Genomic DNA, 18,488 nt, shown 5'->3' with positions numbered 1-18,488 from the left:
GAAACAGTATTCTGTGATACGGATCTTTAATATATTGACTGGTTTTGGAAGGTACTACTGTAAAAATTTTAAAAGCATAAAATACACTTTTTCTTCATATAGGTAAAATTTTGAGCAAGGAGTTTCCCATTTGGTGCCTCTGGTGCTTTAGAAGGCTTTTTCTTTTAATGGTTCTTGAACAACTGTATAAACCCAGAGGATTAGTCTGCCTGCAGGAGAGCACCAAGAAGGGCAGCTGTTGTTCTCTTCAGCGTTTTTTTTTTTTGCTGAGCAAAAGCATGTCAAAGCCATCAGGACAGCTTAATGCTACTACATGCTAAAAAAGTCATGCATTATAGTAATTGTGGGTACATACAGTCCTCCTGACTACTTCCTGCTGAATCCCTGCCCAGCAGAAACCACTTCATGGCTGATTGATTGTTTCTTCATCTTTAATTGAGCAAAACTGGAGAAGATGTATATGTTTTAATTCAAATGGAAAACTAAGTAGCAGATTCCAGAGACCTTGCCTTTTCTTGCCTGTGAGTACATTTAGTTCAGCAAAAGTGTTTATTAAGTTAATGAAGACACTTTGATGAAAGTACTCCCTGTATTTTATAATTTTGTTAGTTTATAATTTTTTTTTTTCAAAAAAATAACTTAGTTCCATCCTTTTGTTTAGAAACTTGTCCTTTTGGTGGTTTTATAGGTTAGTTCATTCTTTTTTTTCAACTGTATTTATAAGGTATTTTCACTTTAACTGCTTCAACCCATAACCTCCTGCTCTAAGAGGAACTTAACCAAACGCATATTACTACTATGCACACTATTGCTAAAACACATGTTATTCCTCAGGATCCTCCCCTTGATTAAAATCTTTTTCTTTACATGTTTCAGAAAACATTTTGGACTGTTCAGTTGCAGACTCAACAAAACTTGGAAAAGAGGCATGTTTGGTTTTATTTAAATAGGAAATAGGCTGATATCATCCTGATAGCTATTACCACCAGCTATCATACCACCAGTATGCTATGAACAAGTATTTGCAGGGAAAGTGTTGCAGTCATACTGCTGTAACCTTTTGAAAAAGTGTCCTTTATTGTCCTACCTTGGACTGCAGTCTGGTACCCTCTATTCTTGCTGTTTCAATGGCTGACCAGGTAAGAGTCTGTATAAATGGTACCTATTTCCATTAGTTTATTTGCTGTGGTTCTGTGCCTATGTGTAAGTGTATTTACTAGTCTCTTTACATTACTCTTCTCTTACAACATCTTCCTCTTCAAGATGTTTACATTAAATCCCCTATATCTACTGTCTGACTATTTTCCTTGCTTGTAATAGGATAAAAGTCAGATGCCGTATCAGCAGTAGATATTTTACCTGGAAAAATGATCCATGTTTCTGATAATGTTTTGCTTGGCTTTTAGTCTATAAAAATAGAAACAGAAAAGGGAGAGAAAATAGGCAAAACAACAGTCTTCAAGCTTTTTTTTTTTTTTCCTTTGTAATTAGATTAATTCCCAGCTGGAATATCTTTCTTGCCGTTTTCTTGATTTTTTTTTTTTCCTTTCTCAAGTGGTCATCAAACTCTTTTTCTGAATTTTCCCTCATTGTATTCTCTTCATCAAAAATGTATCTTTAAAACCTCACTATGTCCCTATGAAAAACACTTTACTCTGTGCCATGCAGTAGTTCTGACTTTTGTTAGATCTTCAGAGTTTTTGCATTCTTATTCATCCAGATACTTGTTTCACAGCAGTCATTGCTAAAACTCTGGTTTGTTTTAGTCTTCCATCTGTGGAACAGGCCTTGAAGATGATTTGCAGATATACACAGCATCTTTTAACTTTCGGAATATTGGTTGAAGCCATATCAAATCAGTTCTGACCAGAATCTGTTTCCAACTAATAGTTTAGTAGTCTTAGTCTGCAGGTGTCAATGCAACAAAGGCATCTACATCCATCTCTGGTATCATTATTGCAAATGTCAGTCTTCCTACTCTGGAGTGAAGATCACTGAAGTGTACTCACTGCAGTCCGCAGTGTAGGGCACAGGTTTGTTCATAATTTGCTGCCTAAACTGTGGAGTTTGCGCTAATTACGTTTCTTTGGTGTTGTCAGTCAGCATTTTTTACAAACCTTGTTTCCCTCTCAGTTTTGTTTAAGAAACTTAATCTTTCAAGGATAAAACATCATTTTGTTGTTCTGCTACCTCATGGATGTTACATATATAGTATATAAAGGTTTTCTCATATCTTTTTTTGTCTTCCATTCTACTTTCTCTCAAAATAGCTTTTAACTTTGATATAATGCCTTTCATTTATGGATATTAAACTAATCACTTTATCACAGAGGTTACCAGGTTCCATTACCTTATATTCTTTGCCTCAATATTGTTACTACCATTCTGGATGTAACTACTGTGACATTTTTGCCTAATGATTACAGAAACTACATGTAATTTACAAGATTACCGAACAGCCTGCATGCTGAGCAATTTTCTGATGATACATTTTGTGATTGTTGGCTGCTTTCTGATCAATGAACAGATTGTGAACCTTGGTATGAGCAAATGCTTTATTAAAAAATCAAACTGAGTAAGGATAAAAACGAAGAGAGTTAAATTTTTCACCAGTAACCAGTGCAGTCTTGAACACTTAAAATGTAAACTAGATAACATTTTAAATGATAAAGGCACATAACATGTTGTATGCATAATCATATCTTCAGTTTGTCAAACCCAAGCAATTTTACTGCCTCAGAAGGACATTATGCAATGAAGTATATGAGAAAAAAGATTTTTACCACTCAAAAGTCTGTATCACGCTTTAGAACTGACATATTCTTTATTTTAACATGAATCACTGTTAATGTCATGGTTTATACAATTGTTTCAGACAAATTTCATTTTTTAATGGGAAGATAATCTATTTAAATTTGGTAAGGACCTCCCAGAATTATTTACTGATCAAATAATGTCATAATGTTGAATTTCACAAGTTTAGGCTTTTCTCTTACCATTTTTCTTGATCTGAAAATACTTGTTCTGTAACTTATCATTAGTTACCTCCTTGTGGCTTATTGGTATTGTCTCTTCTTAACATACGGAAACATCAGGCCCTGGTCTCCAAAGTAGTAACCAGCAGGTCAAACATTTTATTTTGCATTTGTAGACAGATGATTTGTGCGTATTCAGACTCTTGTGCCCTTTTTGATAATGAAGGCAAAAAGACTAATCATATGATTTGTTTTCGCTTGCCAACTAGATGGCATGAATCCTTGGGATAATACTACCAGTTTGAATATGTGTTAAAAATCCATTTTATATGAGCATTCATTGAAACTCTGTAGTCTTGTTCAGTATAAATTAAGAGCTAAATGATTCTTTGTACTTGTCTGATGAACTAATATACAGGATCTGCAAATACAGTAAAAATAAATTAATTTTAAATGAGTGAACTTTTACTGAGTAACATTCTTCCAGAGCTGACTGTGATCAGTTAATTAATTGAATAGTTCTTTCTCCAGCTTGGAAGAATATTGAGATAGTATTTAATCAGTTATTGCTTTCTGTGTTTTGTCTTTTCTACTTTCCATACATTTTTAATATACAGCAGTACCTTTATCCCAATCCAGTCTGACATACGAGGAGCCAGACCATAATATCAGATGACTGACTGTAGTTAGGATTGATTCTGTGACTGAATCGAACAGTTAACAGCAAACCAGGCAGAAACTGAATCAACTAAAAAACTGAGAGGCAAGAGCTGCTAATGAAAACTACTGCCTCTGTTCCAATGCAAAGGAAAAAATAAATGTAAACCACCTGGTCAGCCTGCTTAACTTTATACTGGAAAGGATCACCACAAAAAAGACACACAAGCCGCTGCCACAGCTGGGATATGGCAATCGTGTTCAACACCTGTTGCCTCTCAGCTGAAACCTGTTGTATCCCAATTAAGATGTTGGGTCAGAAAGCTCATTAGGCACAGACTAAGCAAGTGCTGTGAGCATGTGTAATCTACCAACTGCAAAATGGATCCAGTTCCCTTAGAGAAAAGGTAGAAGTCCAAGATCCAAACTACCAGGCAGCCTTTAAAGTTTTTCCACTGGATTAGAACCTACTGTTTTATGTTGGCTTAGTCTGACCTGAGTCAAGGACAAAAGAGTGATTTGCTCAAGGCTGACAGTCCTCCTCACTGTAGAGTCAGCCCATCAGGCTTCACACAGAAACCTGGGAATATGTATATCAGGAAAAGATTAGTAATACATTTATTCTGGTTGCTCATTATGAATTATGGTGAAAAGCTGTAATGAGGGAAAGCAGTCTTTTGCTACCCTTGAAGACAATTAATATACTTATAAAGAAACCTTAATTTACTGATAAGTAAAGGCTATGTATCATTTATTAAACTACAATATATAAGGAGGGATGACTTAAGCATGTGATATTGTTATATCTAAGCTAATAAAAGGACATAAAACGTATACATGGAATACAAAAAAACTGGTGCACCTTAAACTGCATGTACATTACACTTGAACAAAACAGAACCGTATCAGAGGAGTATCATAGTACGTATAGATCCTAGAATAGAATACCTAAAGTCTCAGTGACTGGGGTTCCATATAACAGTTGGTGTGATGCTTCTCCTTTTCCAGTACAAAGAGAAATATTAGCCCAAATCATCTAGCCAGGCTGCCTGACTATTAAATGCAGGGTATAAGAAATACTCCAGACCTGAGTCCTTACTCAGAGGCATTGGCAATCTAAGTAAGAAGAGGGACAACAGAAGTTGTATTACCCACACCTCAAGAGAGAAACTAAGGCAGTGTTTTAAGTGTCTATATAAATAGAAAATTATTTCTGCTGCTTTGAGAAAGTCTGAAAATTAGACTACAACAAATTGGAAGCTTGGAACAGAACCTCTATTTTCTGTATCCCCAATCTGTACAAGAGGATTGTCCTGCTCCCTAATGAACAGTCAAAAATGAAAGTTAAAATATGGAAAAGTAAGTAAAAGGCCACCTCAGTCTCTGTATCAAGCCTAAGAGCTTTTATGAAACCTCATTTGAGTTTCCACAAATATTTATCTTATGCAAACATCACTATGCATTAAAGGAGTTTGTTCTTGTTCCGGTAGCAATCTCAGTTGTCATCTGATTTCACTCACAAACCACTTTAGGCTTTGTAATAAGACTCTAAGGTATCTGTAGAAGCAGTCATTTCAGAAGCAAATACCCCTGCCTGGAGTGTCCTTATATATTGATACCAGTACCAATGCAGCTGATAATTTTACTTTGCTTTCACTTGATGATTGATGATCTAAGAGCAAAACAGTATAAATATAAAGCCTGTGAAGAGAGCCATGCAGTTAGTGCCAGATTTCTAGACCCTGGTCTTTTTAACATGTGTGATGGTAACCTCCAAACAGGAGGATTCCAACCTGCTCCGTAAAACTACAGAAATATAAAGCAGCAGCAAACTTGATGAAGTAATGTCTGCATTACATGGCAGAATGTTAAACAAACAATAAAGCAAAGCAATGATTGTTTAATGTAAAAATATATCGAAGAAAAATATATTACAGTGTACTAATATGACTGCTGCAGTAAGTTTAGGGGAGTGATGAAACTTCTTGGGGAAAACTGTAAAACAGTTAAATGAGACTGTGACCTCATTAAGTTTTTTATGTAGGTATGTTTTTGTCAACATACACCTTGTAGGCAATTTTTTTTTTAACTTTCTAATCTTGCTATTACAAATACCCCATTGATCAAACGCTGAGCATCAGATCTAGATAGGAGTGTTGTAATTAAGTCATGGCATAGGGAGTCTTAAAAGGATGACTAGAGATTTTCACTGAAAATTTACCAAAGTTCAGTCAAATTACTCCCTTTTACTCAATCTTCTGTTACCATGTATTCTAATGCCTGAATTAGGACAACTCCTAATTTTCCTACAAAACTTTCCAGTGCTATGCAATCTACTTTTGTTTTTGTTTTCCTTTTAATTCCCCAATGGCAGAAGTTTCACATTTCACTCAGGCACTGGTAATTAGCCAAGGAAATTATTTAAAATGCCAGATGTCACATATTAAATATAAATAACCTATGACCTTGTGTGCAGAATGCAAGCCCCTTTCCTATATGACTGCTGTATTTAACTTTCCTGAACATAGCCTCTCTACTGAAATAGTATCTTTCTCCTACATAACACCATTCTGCATGCTTAAAAAATGATGTGCCTTGTTAGCTGCAAGAGACATAAAGGCTGTGATAATTTTGTTTGCATGCCATTTGCAAATGAGTGTTAAGTATGTAAGGATACGTTCACACTGGTCAAAAAATTCCCCTGTTGTACTCGTGCTTTTTTCAACAGTAGCTGTAAAAGGCATAACCATAGATGCAGCCAAGGAACACTGTCTGCTGATTCCAGAAGTCTTTGTGCTTTCTCATCTGCCCTTTCTGTGCCACACTGGTGTGTGTGGCTTCTAAACAGGTCCAGATTCAACCACAAACGGGAATGAGATCAAGCACATGAAATACAACCTCATGTGTTATATTCTTAATTCGAGGCTGTTGGGTTTATTGAATCATGCAGAACGAATGCCTGACCATGCTTCTTCCAAAGCCTATTCTGGCTACAATTGCACAGCTGGGTTTGATTTGCTGCCCATAGGAAGGGGGGAGGAATCCCTATTACTCCAAGACAAATACAGATCTGGGATGTGGCTGCAGATCCAGAATTCCTAGCTATCCAGCATAGGATGATGTGTGGAAAATAAAACACAGCGCAATGTAGCCCTCAGGTTTTTGGAGCTGAAAGTCACAACATGCCGAGAAAATAGCCCCAGTTTGGAATGGATTCAAATACCACAGGAAGCACGTTCCTTCCTTCTCGAAGCACATGCAATAACTCCAGCTTCTGACCAGATCAAGGTGTATCCCCATCTGGATGCAATAACACAGCCTGAAAGCAGCAAGGACAGAAACCACCTATGCTTATTAAATAAATGAATAAATAAAAGTACCCCCTCCTCACAAACCACAAGTGAAATAAAGTTGCCCTCGTTATTGCCACCATTTCATCTCTCAACAGCAAGCAAAAGCCAAATCAGCCATCCATGGTGTGGACCTCAAGCGCAGAGGTTGACATTAGTCCCTGGAAATTGATGTAAGCCCACGTTAGTCTTTGTAGGGCTTCTGCCAACTCACTCTCCGTCACGCCCCAGCTACCCTTTAGCTGTACAGAAAGGGTTTGAAGGTGTTTTTCTTTTTACAAATGTAAGCACAGAAAGGAAGCATATTTTGGTGCAGTAGGACAGAGATAGTAAAATGGAAAATATGGTGAAAACAAGACAAAAAGAAAGGATATTGCTGGCAAGAAACAGAAGTTCTGAACTCAAAGATGGGCATCTGATTTTGATGTAAAAAGCTTTATAAAGATTACTGTAAATAACTATTAATTACTTACAATGCCACCTTACCATCTATATATTATGTAAATTCTTACGTTGTTAGCTAGATGGTCATGACATAACCAATTACTCTATTTTATTTTAGATTATGTAGTCCTTTTTAATTGACAGCTGTAGGTAGGACCAAAAGCACTGCCTTAATGACCTGCATGTATCATGTTTTTCTGAAAGAATACTGTCCCAATCAGGGGAGAAAAGATTTGGTTTACAGTTAAGGGAAAGAAACAAGACAATAATATACATGTTTTTAATGTAGCATACTTACTAGAAATATACTCTGAGCATCTTATCAAAGAATATGGATGAAATGTTTGTTTGTGTTCAAATTTCCCCTCATGAAGAGAACAAGTTTAGGTATATTTTTTCTCCCGGGACATGCACAATGAATAATCTACTGTTATAGCAGAACAGGAAACTGCTATGGTTATTCCACATGCTGTAATCTGACACAACAATTATTTAACAACAAGGCAAGTTCTAATATATCTGCCTTGGAAACACAAAAGATTACCCAAAAGTTTTTAGGCAAAAAATAGCTGCTAAGAGCAATTTTATATATAGTATATTTTACTGAAACTTTCATTGTGGACCTGTCTTCATTCAAGAATGCATGAGTGTTTTTCTTAACCATGGTTAATCCAATTACACATTCTTTTCCAGATTGTCTTGCTACGTGACCTTGGATTTAGAGGTAAGAAGAGGCTACAGGCCAACTGGGTGTGAGCTTCTTACAAAGGTTCGGGCTTCCTTCAGGAGAGGGAGTTGGCTACCCTAAAAAGAGCATCAACCTGTGGTTTAAGTATTGTAGAAACAGTAGCTGTAGTTGCTCACATATTTTAGGTAAAGAAATTGCTAGTGGTGTGTGGGCAGGTGCATTAGAAGATTGAGTACAATATAAACATGTGGCTGCTTTGTATTCTGGGCACTAGAAGCAGCTTCCCATTTAGGCTAACTCCTCCTGTCCCAAGTTCTACACAGTATTTTTGATACGATACTTTCTGTTTCCACTAGCGTTGCAAGGCCATAAAGTAGCTTTTCCTTTAGGCTTGCTTTCTTCAGCATAGATTAGGAGCACATCGGCCTTAGGAGCACACAGATAGATGAAATGAACTGAACTTTTAAAACCCTGCTGGGCTGACAACTTTGCACTGTAGCAAACGTCTCACTTTCGCTGACAGTCCGTAAATGAACACCTAGAAAGAAATGCATTCATGGGATTACGATATGCCTGTTTGGATCCACCTAAACAGCAACAAACACAAAAAGACCCCGTGCATAGAAACAATTTGAATTAGTTATTTACAAATCAAACAATGTGATTAATGAGGAATTAACAGATAAACCTGTAATTTCCATACGGCCACACTAAGTCTCGTTCAGTTATTTTTTCAACTACGTAAAGAAACCTGGTCCTTTAAGAGATACAGCAACGGTATTTCTGGTTAATAGGAGTTTCACAGTCCACGACATAAATAAAGCTGTAAATACTGTGTAACCATCTATAAACAGATGTGACTGGCTGTGAGTAGGAGTTTAATTCCCACCAATGGCCAAGTTTCAGCACAAGCCTAAAATCCTCCTAGATCACATATATTGAGGATATTTTACTAACTCCACAGCACCCTGCAACAGTTTCATTAAGTTGTCCTAGGATTTCTTAGGCTGCAAGTTCCACACACCTCGGGCCAATTACGGTTTCTACACTGCCATCCACTGCTGGAGACAGATGCTCCTGATGTAAGGACAACTTAAATTCTACATTTTCTTTTGCCCTTTTGTTTCTCTTTCAACCTTAACGCAAGGCATAACAACAGCTGACAGTGTGTTATTGTGCAGGAAGAGCATTCTCAAGGAGTATTCTGAAATTCTGCACGGAGTATTCTGTGCCCTTGCTAATGAGCTCTGATGGCCGCATTGCTGAGAAGCATTTTAATTAGTCTCCTTACGGTTGCTTCACCGCCACCGTTTCCAAGGAGCCCGGACGGTGAGCGGCTGACAGCTTAGAGTCCGTCAGCCGGCGTTTGTTATTCAAGCTACATTCCTAAGCTTACGGCAGCCTATCTAATTACCCGAGTCGTTAATTGGTGCCAGGAACGCCACCTGTTTACGTGCGATTTTGCAGAAGACCAACACGACATCCGCATCCCCCGAAGGACTCCGTCTCTCTGCTCTCACGTGCGGCAGTTTGCGCCGCGCAGGAGGACGCGCACACACGGGCTCCCGAAGCAGTCGCGCCCCGGCGCTGCCGGGCGCTCCGGGCTGCCCGGGGCACGGCGGCCTCTGCTCGGCGGCGGCACGACACGTGGCACCCGCGGCACGCCGGGCTGCCCCGCCCCTTTGTGCCCAGCTGGCTCCACCGGATTGGGCTGCGGCTCCAGCGCACCGAAAACTACAACCCCCGGCAGCCCCCGCGGCGGGGGGGCCGGGCCGGTGCGCGGCGGGCTCTGTGCCACGTGACCTGCCGGGAGGCGTCCCCGCCCGTCCCCCCGTCCCCCCCTCGGCGGCATCGGGGCGGGTCACGAGGCGTCGCCGGTGTCGCCGACGTCACTGTGTGAGCGAGAGACCAACTGTGGGAAACGCTGGCGCGGGGCGGGGCGGGGGGGGGCTGCCCGGGGGGCACGGCGCGGGGCGGGGCGGGCGGGCGCGCGGCGCGGGGGCGGTGCCAGCCGCGGCCCGTAGCAGGCGCCTTCCCCCCTGAGTGACAGAAGGCGCCGGGGCACGGGAGCTCGCGCTAGGGCCGCAGCTACCGCTCGCGCTGCCGCTCGCGCCGCCGCCCCCCACCCCCCCCAGCCTCCCCGCGCGCCCCCCTCCCCCGCGCGCCCCCTCCCCTTCGGCCGCGGCGCCATCCGGTGTTATGAGGCGGCCCTGAGGGGCGGCGGCGGGGAGCGCGGCCCGGCAGCGCGACGGGGTCTCGCTTCGCCTCGCCGGCCAAACCCATGACTACGGCAAACTGCGGCGCCACCGACGAGTTCGACTTCAGGCTGATCTTCGGGGAGGACGGGCAGCCCGGACCCGGGCCGCCGCTGGGGCCTGCAGGTGCGCTCCGCCACAGCCGGGTCGCGGCCGCTCCTCTCCCGCCGGAGCGGGGGGGGGGGTCGGGTTCCTGTTTTCCTCCGAGTAGGGAGGGGACGGGGGGCTGCCGACTGCCCCGCCGCCGCGGGAGGCTGGAGGGAGGGCGGGGGGGGAAGCGGCGCCGTCCCTCCTCCCTCAGGCTGCGGCCGCTTCGCGGCGCCTCTTCCCTCCCCTCGCTCGCGGGACGTGGGAGCTGCGGAGGCGCCCCGGGCGCTGAGGGGGGCGATGCCGCCAGCGGGGCCGGGGCTCTCCGGGCCTCTCGCCGCCGTCACAACTTTCTTTGGGAAAAGGAACCCAAGAACTCGCGTTGTGCAGGAGGAGCCCCCCCGAGGCGCGGTGGCCGGGGGGAGAGAGAGGCCCCGGCTCTGGCGGAGGCAGGGGGCCGCTCGGATCCGGTGGGCCTGCCCCCCGCTCCGCGGGCCGGGGAATGCCCCGCGTCCCGCCGCCGCCTCTGGCGCAGGTAGCGGCGGGGGGACCCGCCTGCGATCCCTTTCGCTGCCGGCGCCGAGCGTGGGTCGCGTCCCAGGGCTTGGGGGAGGGCGGTCAGCGGCGGGTCCCGGTGAGGTGCAGCGTGCTGTTACATTGGGCACAGGCGGCGAGCGACGAAACATTGATGGGCTCGCACCAGAGACTTGTCCGGGGCTCTGGGGTGGAGAGTTTCAACTGTTCCCCGTATGTAAAGCACCATAGTTAGTCCAGTGTATTCGTACAAACTTTGTGTACATGCGTGTCTCTACATACGGATGGGCAAAACACTGCGCGTCGCGGTGTCGTGGCTGTCTGTTCGGGTCCATATGTACGGACATAACACGTTTCAGAGTGCTTCCGTTTTATTCTGGTTTGTAGTATTGGAGCCTGAAAATCACGTTTCAAAAAAAGGTCGTGTTTCTTTACACCGCAGAAAATAAAGTATTCCCTGTAAATTATGGAGTGTGGAATCAGTAAGAGTCAGCTGCGCTGTGTGTAGCTGTACCGGAGTTCGATGCTGCATGCTTTTTTTTTGACCTACTTGAAATAAGTATGAATTGGTAATACACTGTCTTAAAAGTCTTAACTGGTTAGATGATAAGATAGCTTTGAAACATGATTGTATGCAGGCTAAATGATGCAGCCATGTTGTTCGTTCTCTGATTCGGTTGTCTGCATAAACTGATAAGAAAAAAAAATTATTTGATACAGTCTGTATATAATCCAATGTGAACACTCAGGACTAATTTCTTACAAAATCTCTGACTTTCCTCATGCCAAGATTTAGCGTACAGATTCCTTTAGATAAGGGGAGATTTTCTTTGCTTGTTTTCCAACTTAGTAGAATAGCAGATGGTGCTTTTGGGAAGGAGATCTGAGTTCTGCTAGCCAGACAAATGCATTACAGTACCATATGAAAACAAAGAGGAATGTTAACAAATTACAAAAGTAATTATGACACTCCTATTTCTGTTCTTTCCACATAAAACTAGTAGTCTAAACTATGCTCCTCCATCAGTGATAAATGAGAATGAGAAAACAAGTTGCTCAGAAAACTGGAAATATTGGTGGTACTCAATTCACTTTTATAGTATTTGTATTTTTGTAGCATTCTGTAACAAGCTGTTCAGCTATTACTTTAGAGAATTTTCCATGCTTGATAAGTTAAAACTATTTTTAAGGCAAATTTGAAAATGTGATTTGCAGACCATGAACTGATTTGTTTGCTGTAGCTTTCAGTAGGAAATCCTGCATCTGCATCCGTAACTCAGTAATTTCACTGTTTTTTGGAATACTGGAGATGTTTTCTCCTGCTGTGCACAGATGTGGTCTTCAGGGGAAAGGGTTACAATAGGTCTTTGCCTACTAGTATTCTATTAAAAAGATTGCCAGAGTTTAGCCCTTCATTTTGCCCATGTATTTTGCATAGGAAGAACTAGATTTTGTATAAAAGAGGACCCATATTGGAAATCTTATGTTTTTCCCTTCTCCAGCTTCTAAGTATATTAGTTAGAGGAACAAAAGTTCTTAGATCTCCCTGAAGCATATATTTGATAATCCTGTATCACTTCCTTCAATGATCTTGTCTGTTGTGCAGAAAAGTAAGTGTAAGGATATTTTTTCTCTGATGTATGCTAATAATAAAACATGTAGATCACAGAGAAAGCTGCTTAATTTGAAATAAATAATATTAAAATTACGAAGTTTTCTGTGATCATGGAGAACACTTGAAAACACAGCTTCATGCTGTGTCTCTCTACAAGTTTGGGACCAGCATACTTGTGAAAGAGGTGTCTAGTACTAAGTTAGTGTATAAATAATGCTGAAATCTGTGCTAATGCTTTCTTTTATGCTGAGACAACTGTAGCGTTGAGGATTTTATTATTTTAGATAAGGACATATATAAGTATATGTATTTATATATTTCATTTAAAGCTGTATTTTTAATCAAAAGCCAGAAAATGTGAGCTATTCTTTAATATAATATAAGCTATTCTTTAATATAATATAAGCTATTCTTTAATATAATATATACTTTTGATTTCTGAACTACTAAGAAAATGCTAGTCTCGGGCAGTAGATTACCCTTTTTATGACATTAAAAGGACAATAAGATTCTGAGTTATTCTGCAAACCACTGAAATTGTTCTGTGTAATAATAGAACTAGCATACTCAGTCTTGTGCTAAGTGGTAGGAATTGAGACTAATGTTCTACAGTAGTGCTTGTGTGCTTGATCTGAAAATCGTAGTTCCTGCTGCAGAGGGAGTGCATGAAAGATGGTTTAAAGGTGTTTGAAAGTCTGTAGTCTAATACTGCAATCTTTGGAGCATACTTCACTTGAAATCAAAGGGATAGTCATTTCATATAGCTTGTGAATTGAAGTACAAATTTGCTCACGTGGTTGCTAAATGAGAGATTGTCAAAAGCTGTTTGGAGACTTTTAAGTGGAAGTTGGGTACTAATCACCTTCTGCAAAATCTTGCTCTTTTTCTCTGACAGTTTAGTGTTCTCGTCTCAGTAAAGAAAGAAATTATCACTTTGATTTTTGTAGTGTTCAGCACTCAGAACAGGTGATACAATTCGAGGTACTAAGGAGCTTCATCTCTTTCTGCCAAAATAATTCAGGCCTCCAGTGCCCAAAGGTGTCATGCTATAGAGCACTCTGAAGTGAACCGCATCTCTTTGGTGTACTCTTCCTTGCGAAACTGTTTGGTTAGTTGCAGTGCATCTGATTGTATCTTGCCACCTTGGATCAGTTCCATTTGAAATGCCCAAGTAGGCGTTTGAGTTACAGTGTTGTTCAGGTCCTGTACAGTCTACTAAAATAGATTGTCATGTAACTAATTTTGTCAATTAATTTGATTAATTCGAGGTGTCACCAGGTTTGGTGGTCTTAATGAAGAGATTTTTGAGATATGTTATGTGACATCTGAATATTTGAATTTAACTTGAGTACTTTTCTAATGATGCCCAAATCCTCCTCACCTCCCTAGTTTTGCAATACTATTCAGTATAATTTTGGGAAGTTTGCCTAGACTTTATTAAGCATTAGGCAAATAAAGTGCATTACGGTCTTCACACTACTGTTAAGGTGCAGTATACTGTTTAAATGCCAAGCTGTGCAAAAGGGCAGCAAATACAAGTTGCTATGATTGTTTCTTTAGCTGAGTTTTTATTTTATGGATTCATCTTCTAATTTAAAGACCAAGTTTTTACAAGGCAGCGGCCTTTAAAGAGCCTGGAGTGTGTAGTACTAAGTTGAGAATTCAGCACCTTACAAGGTTCTGTAACATCCAAAATTATTTCTTGTTGTATGTGAAATGGGGACTGACTCAAAATTAGAGGCTGCAAATTGTTCAATATCCAGAAAATGAATTATTTAAATACTTAGGAAATTCTGACAGATGAGTTATTGATACTACTGTTTAGAATCCTGTCTAAAATGTTCCTATTATTTCTGATCAAGTCTTCTAAGAGCAAAATATGAGCTAAGGTTCTGTTACCCAGTGAAACAGAGTAATATGTGGAATTTCACCCTAATCCCCACCTTTTGTTCTTGGGTTATGAAGTAAAGGAGGAGAAATTCATGTTATCTTTCAGTATAAGTAATCATCCTTGGGTGATTTTATTTGTTTGTTTTCCCAAAATATGAGTGCTTTAAAAGTACTGATGAAAGTACCTTCCTTGGACTCCTGCTTCATAATGTGTTTTATTTTCTTGAAAACTGTGAAACAAGCTGAAAAGAGGTTCTCCGATTTCCTGTGACTTAATATTTGGTTAGGTAATACTATTTAGTAATCTTGCTGCAGATGAATCTCACGATCTCTTGTACTTTTTTCTGAGAAGTATGGCATGAAAAGTATGAAAAATATGTCAGTTCTGTGATGAATTTAGTGACAATTCAAAACATCTTTGTGAGCTGGAGCTTTGCTCTGGGTAAGGACAGTATATCTGGGTTTGGATCTTTAGTTTATTTTGAAACTTCTATACTGTTGTTCTCCTTTGAGTTATTTTCCTCTAGCTTAGAGCTATTGCCTTATTAGTTTGAGGCTATTGCTGAATATCAAGATTGAAATACACATTTTGCCATTGTGACTGTCACAGTAATACCTGATCTTTTCTTTTGGAGGTTTTCGTGTCTGACCACCTTTCTCTGTGAGCATCTGCGAGCTGCTTGGGCTGCTCAGCAGTTAACTCCTGCCCATGTGCTAAGTGCTGTGAAGCAATGATGGGCACTGAATTTTTCCTCAGTAGCTAGGCAGAGTTCTCTGTACCAAAAACTGGCACTATGTATGTGTCAGTTTAGATGTGTAGTAGAAGTCTTAAACTCAATGATTTGTACTGAAGCACCACCACAGTACTAGTCTTTATAGCTTTGCCTTGATTATTAATATGTAAAGTATTCTTCACTTCTTAAATGTGTGTTCATGACAGATATTGCCGTCATGGATTGCTGGCAGAGAGCAGAAAACAGCCTAAGCTGTTTACAGAAGTTTGCAATGTTCTTGAACCTTTTGTTCTTTTCCTTAAGATGATGATTAAGGTAAGCAATACTAAGAAAGTCAAGTTGTGGTAGGAAAGAGAGTAGTCTCATAATTAGACTGAGTGGAAAATTAAGGGTTGGATGCTGGCAATAATTGAGAATTTGAGGTGTGAGCTAACTGAGGGTTGCTCTTGGTGAAATTAATTTTTGTGATCATATACTTCTGATCCAAAACTGTTACAAAGTTTGCTTTCCTTAGCTGAGTAAGAGAAACTTGAGACACATGATCTTCTGAAGGCTTTTTAAGAGACCATCTTGCTCACCTGTGTGGTTCACTTGAGGTTTTATTCCTTTTCAAAGTCTTTTGATTCTGTTTAGGTTTGGTTGCCTATGTAAATGGGTAGGATTGAAAGTCTTTGCACAAGATGGTAACTCGGTGGTTACGATGTATAATTTGAGCCATCCAGATTAATACAGCTGTCTGTGCTGATCTGTAAACATCTGTTATACAAAAGAGTGTTCATGTGGATTAAGACTAGGATCAACTGGTGCAACTTTAGGAAAGCAATGAATAGACAAGTAGCTTGAGTCAGGTTCTTTTTTTCTACCCTAGACATAAATTATACTTTTCAACATAAATGTTTGTCTGTTTATTAGATATTGAGCATTAAATGTGTTGTGGTAGGAACCACCACTTGGGGGAAATTTAGTTACCATCATTTTATTTTACAAGCTAGTGGATGCTGGTATCTGTGCACAGAGAAGATTGACACGCAGGGTCACAATGCAAATCAGTCATAGGCTGTGGTTATATAATCTGCTGATGGAGGGGAGGAGGGAGAACCAAACAGCTGCATCTGACCAAAAATAGAGGGTCTGTGACGAGAACCTTGTGACTTCAAGATAACTTAGGGAGACGCTGAGGAAGAACCAAAGGAAAATGCATATTAAAGTCAAATGTGGTATCAATGGAGTCTGAGTTGCATGGCCGAGTAACAGATTAAGATGGTAATCCTGGGAAGGTGACATGTTTGAATATGTTGTGTTTTTTCACAGTATACTGGCTAAATGAAGTCTTGCCTGTTTGGATAAAGACTGACCAGGATGATACCGTTTGGAAAAATACCAAACTCTCATGTGCTGTCGGGAGGCAGCTGTAGTTGCATCTGATCTGATTTCATAACTTCTATGATTTGGCATATGATTCTTGGATCGCTGCGTAGTGCATCAAGAATCACTATGTAGTGCAAGGATTTGACGAAGATCCCTAGTTTGACAAAATGTCACTTACTTCGTGTGTGAATTCATTGTCATATCTCACCTTCTGTCCTCTTCCCTCCCATCTGAATTACAGGCACAGTGTAAATAAAAAAAAAATCCTGAGAGCTGGGATGTGGGAGATGAGTGGTATACAAAAGCGTTTGTGCTAATGCTTTTATTTTACATGTTTCTGAAAACTAGAAATAAGCTTTCTTTCTTCAAAGAAGACTTCAGTCCTCTGCTTGACACATGACCGTCTTTTTCCTGTTGCTTGTGTTGTACAACTGCAAGCACTTTATCATATCCCACCCGAGGTGTTGCCACATAAGTACCGTGGCTGTGAATGAGCGAGAAATGCGAGTAGATTGGGCCTGGGTCGATAGCAAGCAGCAGTTTGGCTGTTCATGGCAATAACGTAAATATGGGAGTTGTTGCCTAAAGCTGCTGTAGTGGGCCGGGGCAGTACGTGGAGCAGACTTGGCAGTAAGCCCAGCCTGTAAAACAACATCCAAGTCCTTGCATTTGTCCTGGCATGCCGTGTGGGGTTCGAATGACAGTGGAATTTAAGATGAGTGAGATGATCAGTAAGGCTAAGCAAAATTGCAAGGCAGGAGAACACTTATTAACAAGCCAACATTCTCTTCTACCTTTAGGATGCCATCTGCGAGTATTCTTGTGAAATACTGGTGAAATGGAACATAAATTATGGAAGTGTTTGAAGTCATTCAGGAAAGATCAGTTTAAGAACTGCAGAACAGCTTGATAAGCAGGATTTTGGGCTGTGTTGTGGCCTGCACATCTCGCGAGTTAACTGAACAGCTGAACTTAATCATTTACGTGGCTGTTCTGATACATGTCTCAGTGGCATTGGATGCTTATGGTTGCTTTTCAGACAAAGGACGATAGGTGTGATAGAAGATACTTTTGTCAGTTTTCTTTGGGAGGCCTAGTCCTTGTTTTTACGTACCTGGGGGAAGGAGAGAAGAACTAGCTTTGTGGGGATCTGACTACAAACCTGTGATCTTTCAGCAATAAGTTAATGAAAACAGAAGTCTGGGTTCAGTTTGGGTTGTATTGCTTTTTTGTGATGGTTTTTGTTTGTTTGTTTTTTAAAGCAGAAACAAAAATTTCATTTGAGGCTGCATAAAAGACATTCGTAGGTAGAAACATGAGCAGGTACTTAGAATACTACTCCCAGAAAAGTAGGATCATATTGTTTGTATTAATATTTAGATTAATAGCAATTGCTTGTTTAACAAATTGGCTTTTCAGACTGCATTTTGAAGATTAATCATCACATGTAAAAATGAGAAATATTTTTAATATAGCAAAATATTGCTCAATGAAGTTGGATTTTTGTGTTTGTTTTTTAACAGGTTAGTGGAGAGAGTTATTTTCAAAATGTTGAAAATATTCCTTTTTCAACTCACTCTTAGATCCTTTCAAACTGAGATCTTTCCATTTTCTTATGTATCAGATTATTCAAGATTGCAGGAGGCAGATACCTTTGAATTCACTGCTTAATGAGAGTCTTCATGTTTTAGTGGCTGCTGATTTTGCTTTTTAGGAACAAATGCTGTGAGAAATGTGGGTTTTTTTAATCCCAGATTTAATTTTTTTTTTAATGGATTTGGTAAATAGAAAAAATGGGAAGACCATTTCATAAATTCAGTGTTAAGCAGCATTTGTACTGTGCTGGAGAGGGACTGGGATGGTGACTGACTGTAGCTGGGACAGGACCCAA

General features: G+C 40.6%; 1 protein-coding gene across 2 annotated transcripts in view; it reads left to right on the top strand.

Annotated features, from left to right (window-relative positions):
- Positions 1-10,369: 10,369 nt before the first annotated feature.
- NFATC3 (nuclear factor of activated T cells 3) overlaps positions 10,370-18,488 on the top strand; it is a 74,754-nt gene continuing 66,635 nt past the window's right edge. For both annotated transcript variants that reach the window (XM_086620774.1, XM_086620773.1), the window contains exon 1: positions 10,370-10,495. In XM_086620774.1, the coding sequence (XP_086476900.1) occupies positions 10,396-10,495 (100 nt within the window). In that variant the 5' untranslated portion in view covers positions 10,370-10,395. The remainder of the gene's footprint in view (positions 10,496-18,488) is intronic.

This window comes from Tauraco erythrolophus, chromosome 15, assembly GCF_009769465.1.
Source record: "Tauraco erythrolophus isolate bTauEry1 chromosome 15, bTauEry1.pri, whole genome shotgun sequence".
In the NCBI taxonomy this organism is placed as follows: Eukaryota; Metazoa; Chordata; class Aves; order Musophagiformes; family Musophagidae; genus Tauraco; species Tauraco erythrolophus.
Note: the sequence above shows the minus strand (reverse complement) of the source record. Positions and strands in the feature narration are given on the sequence as shown.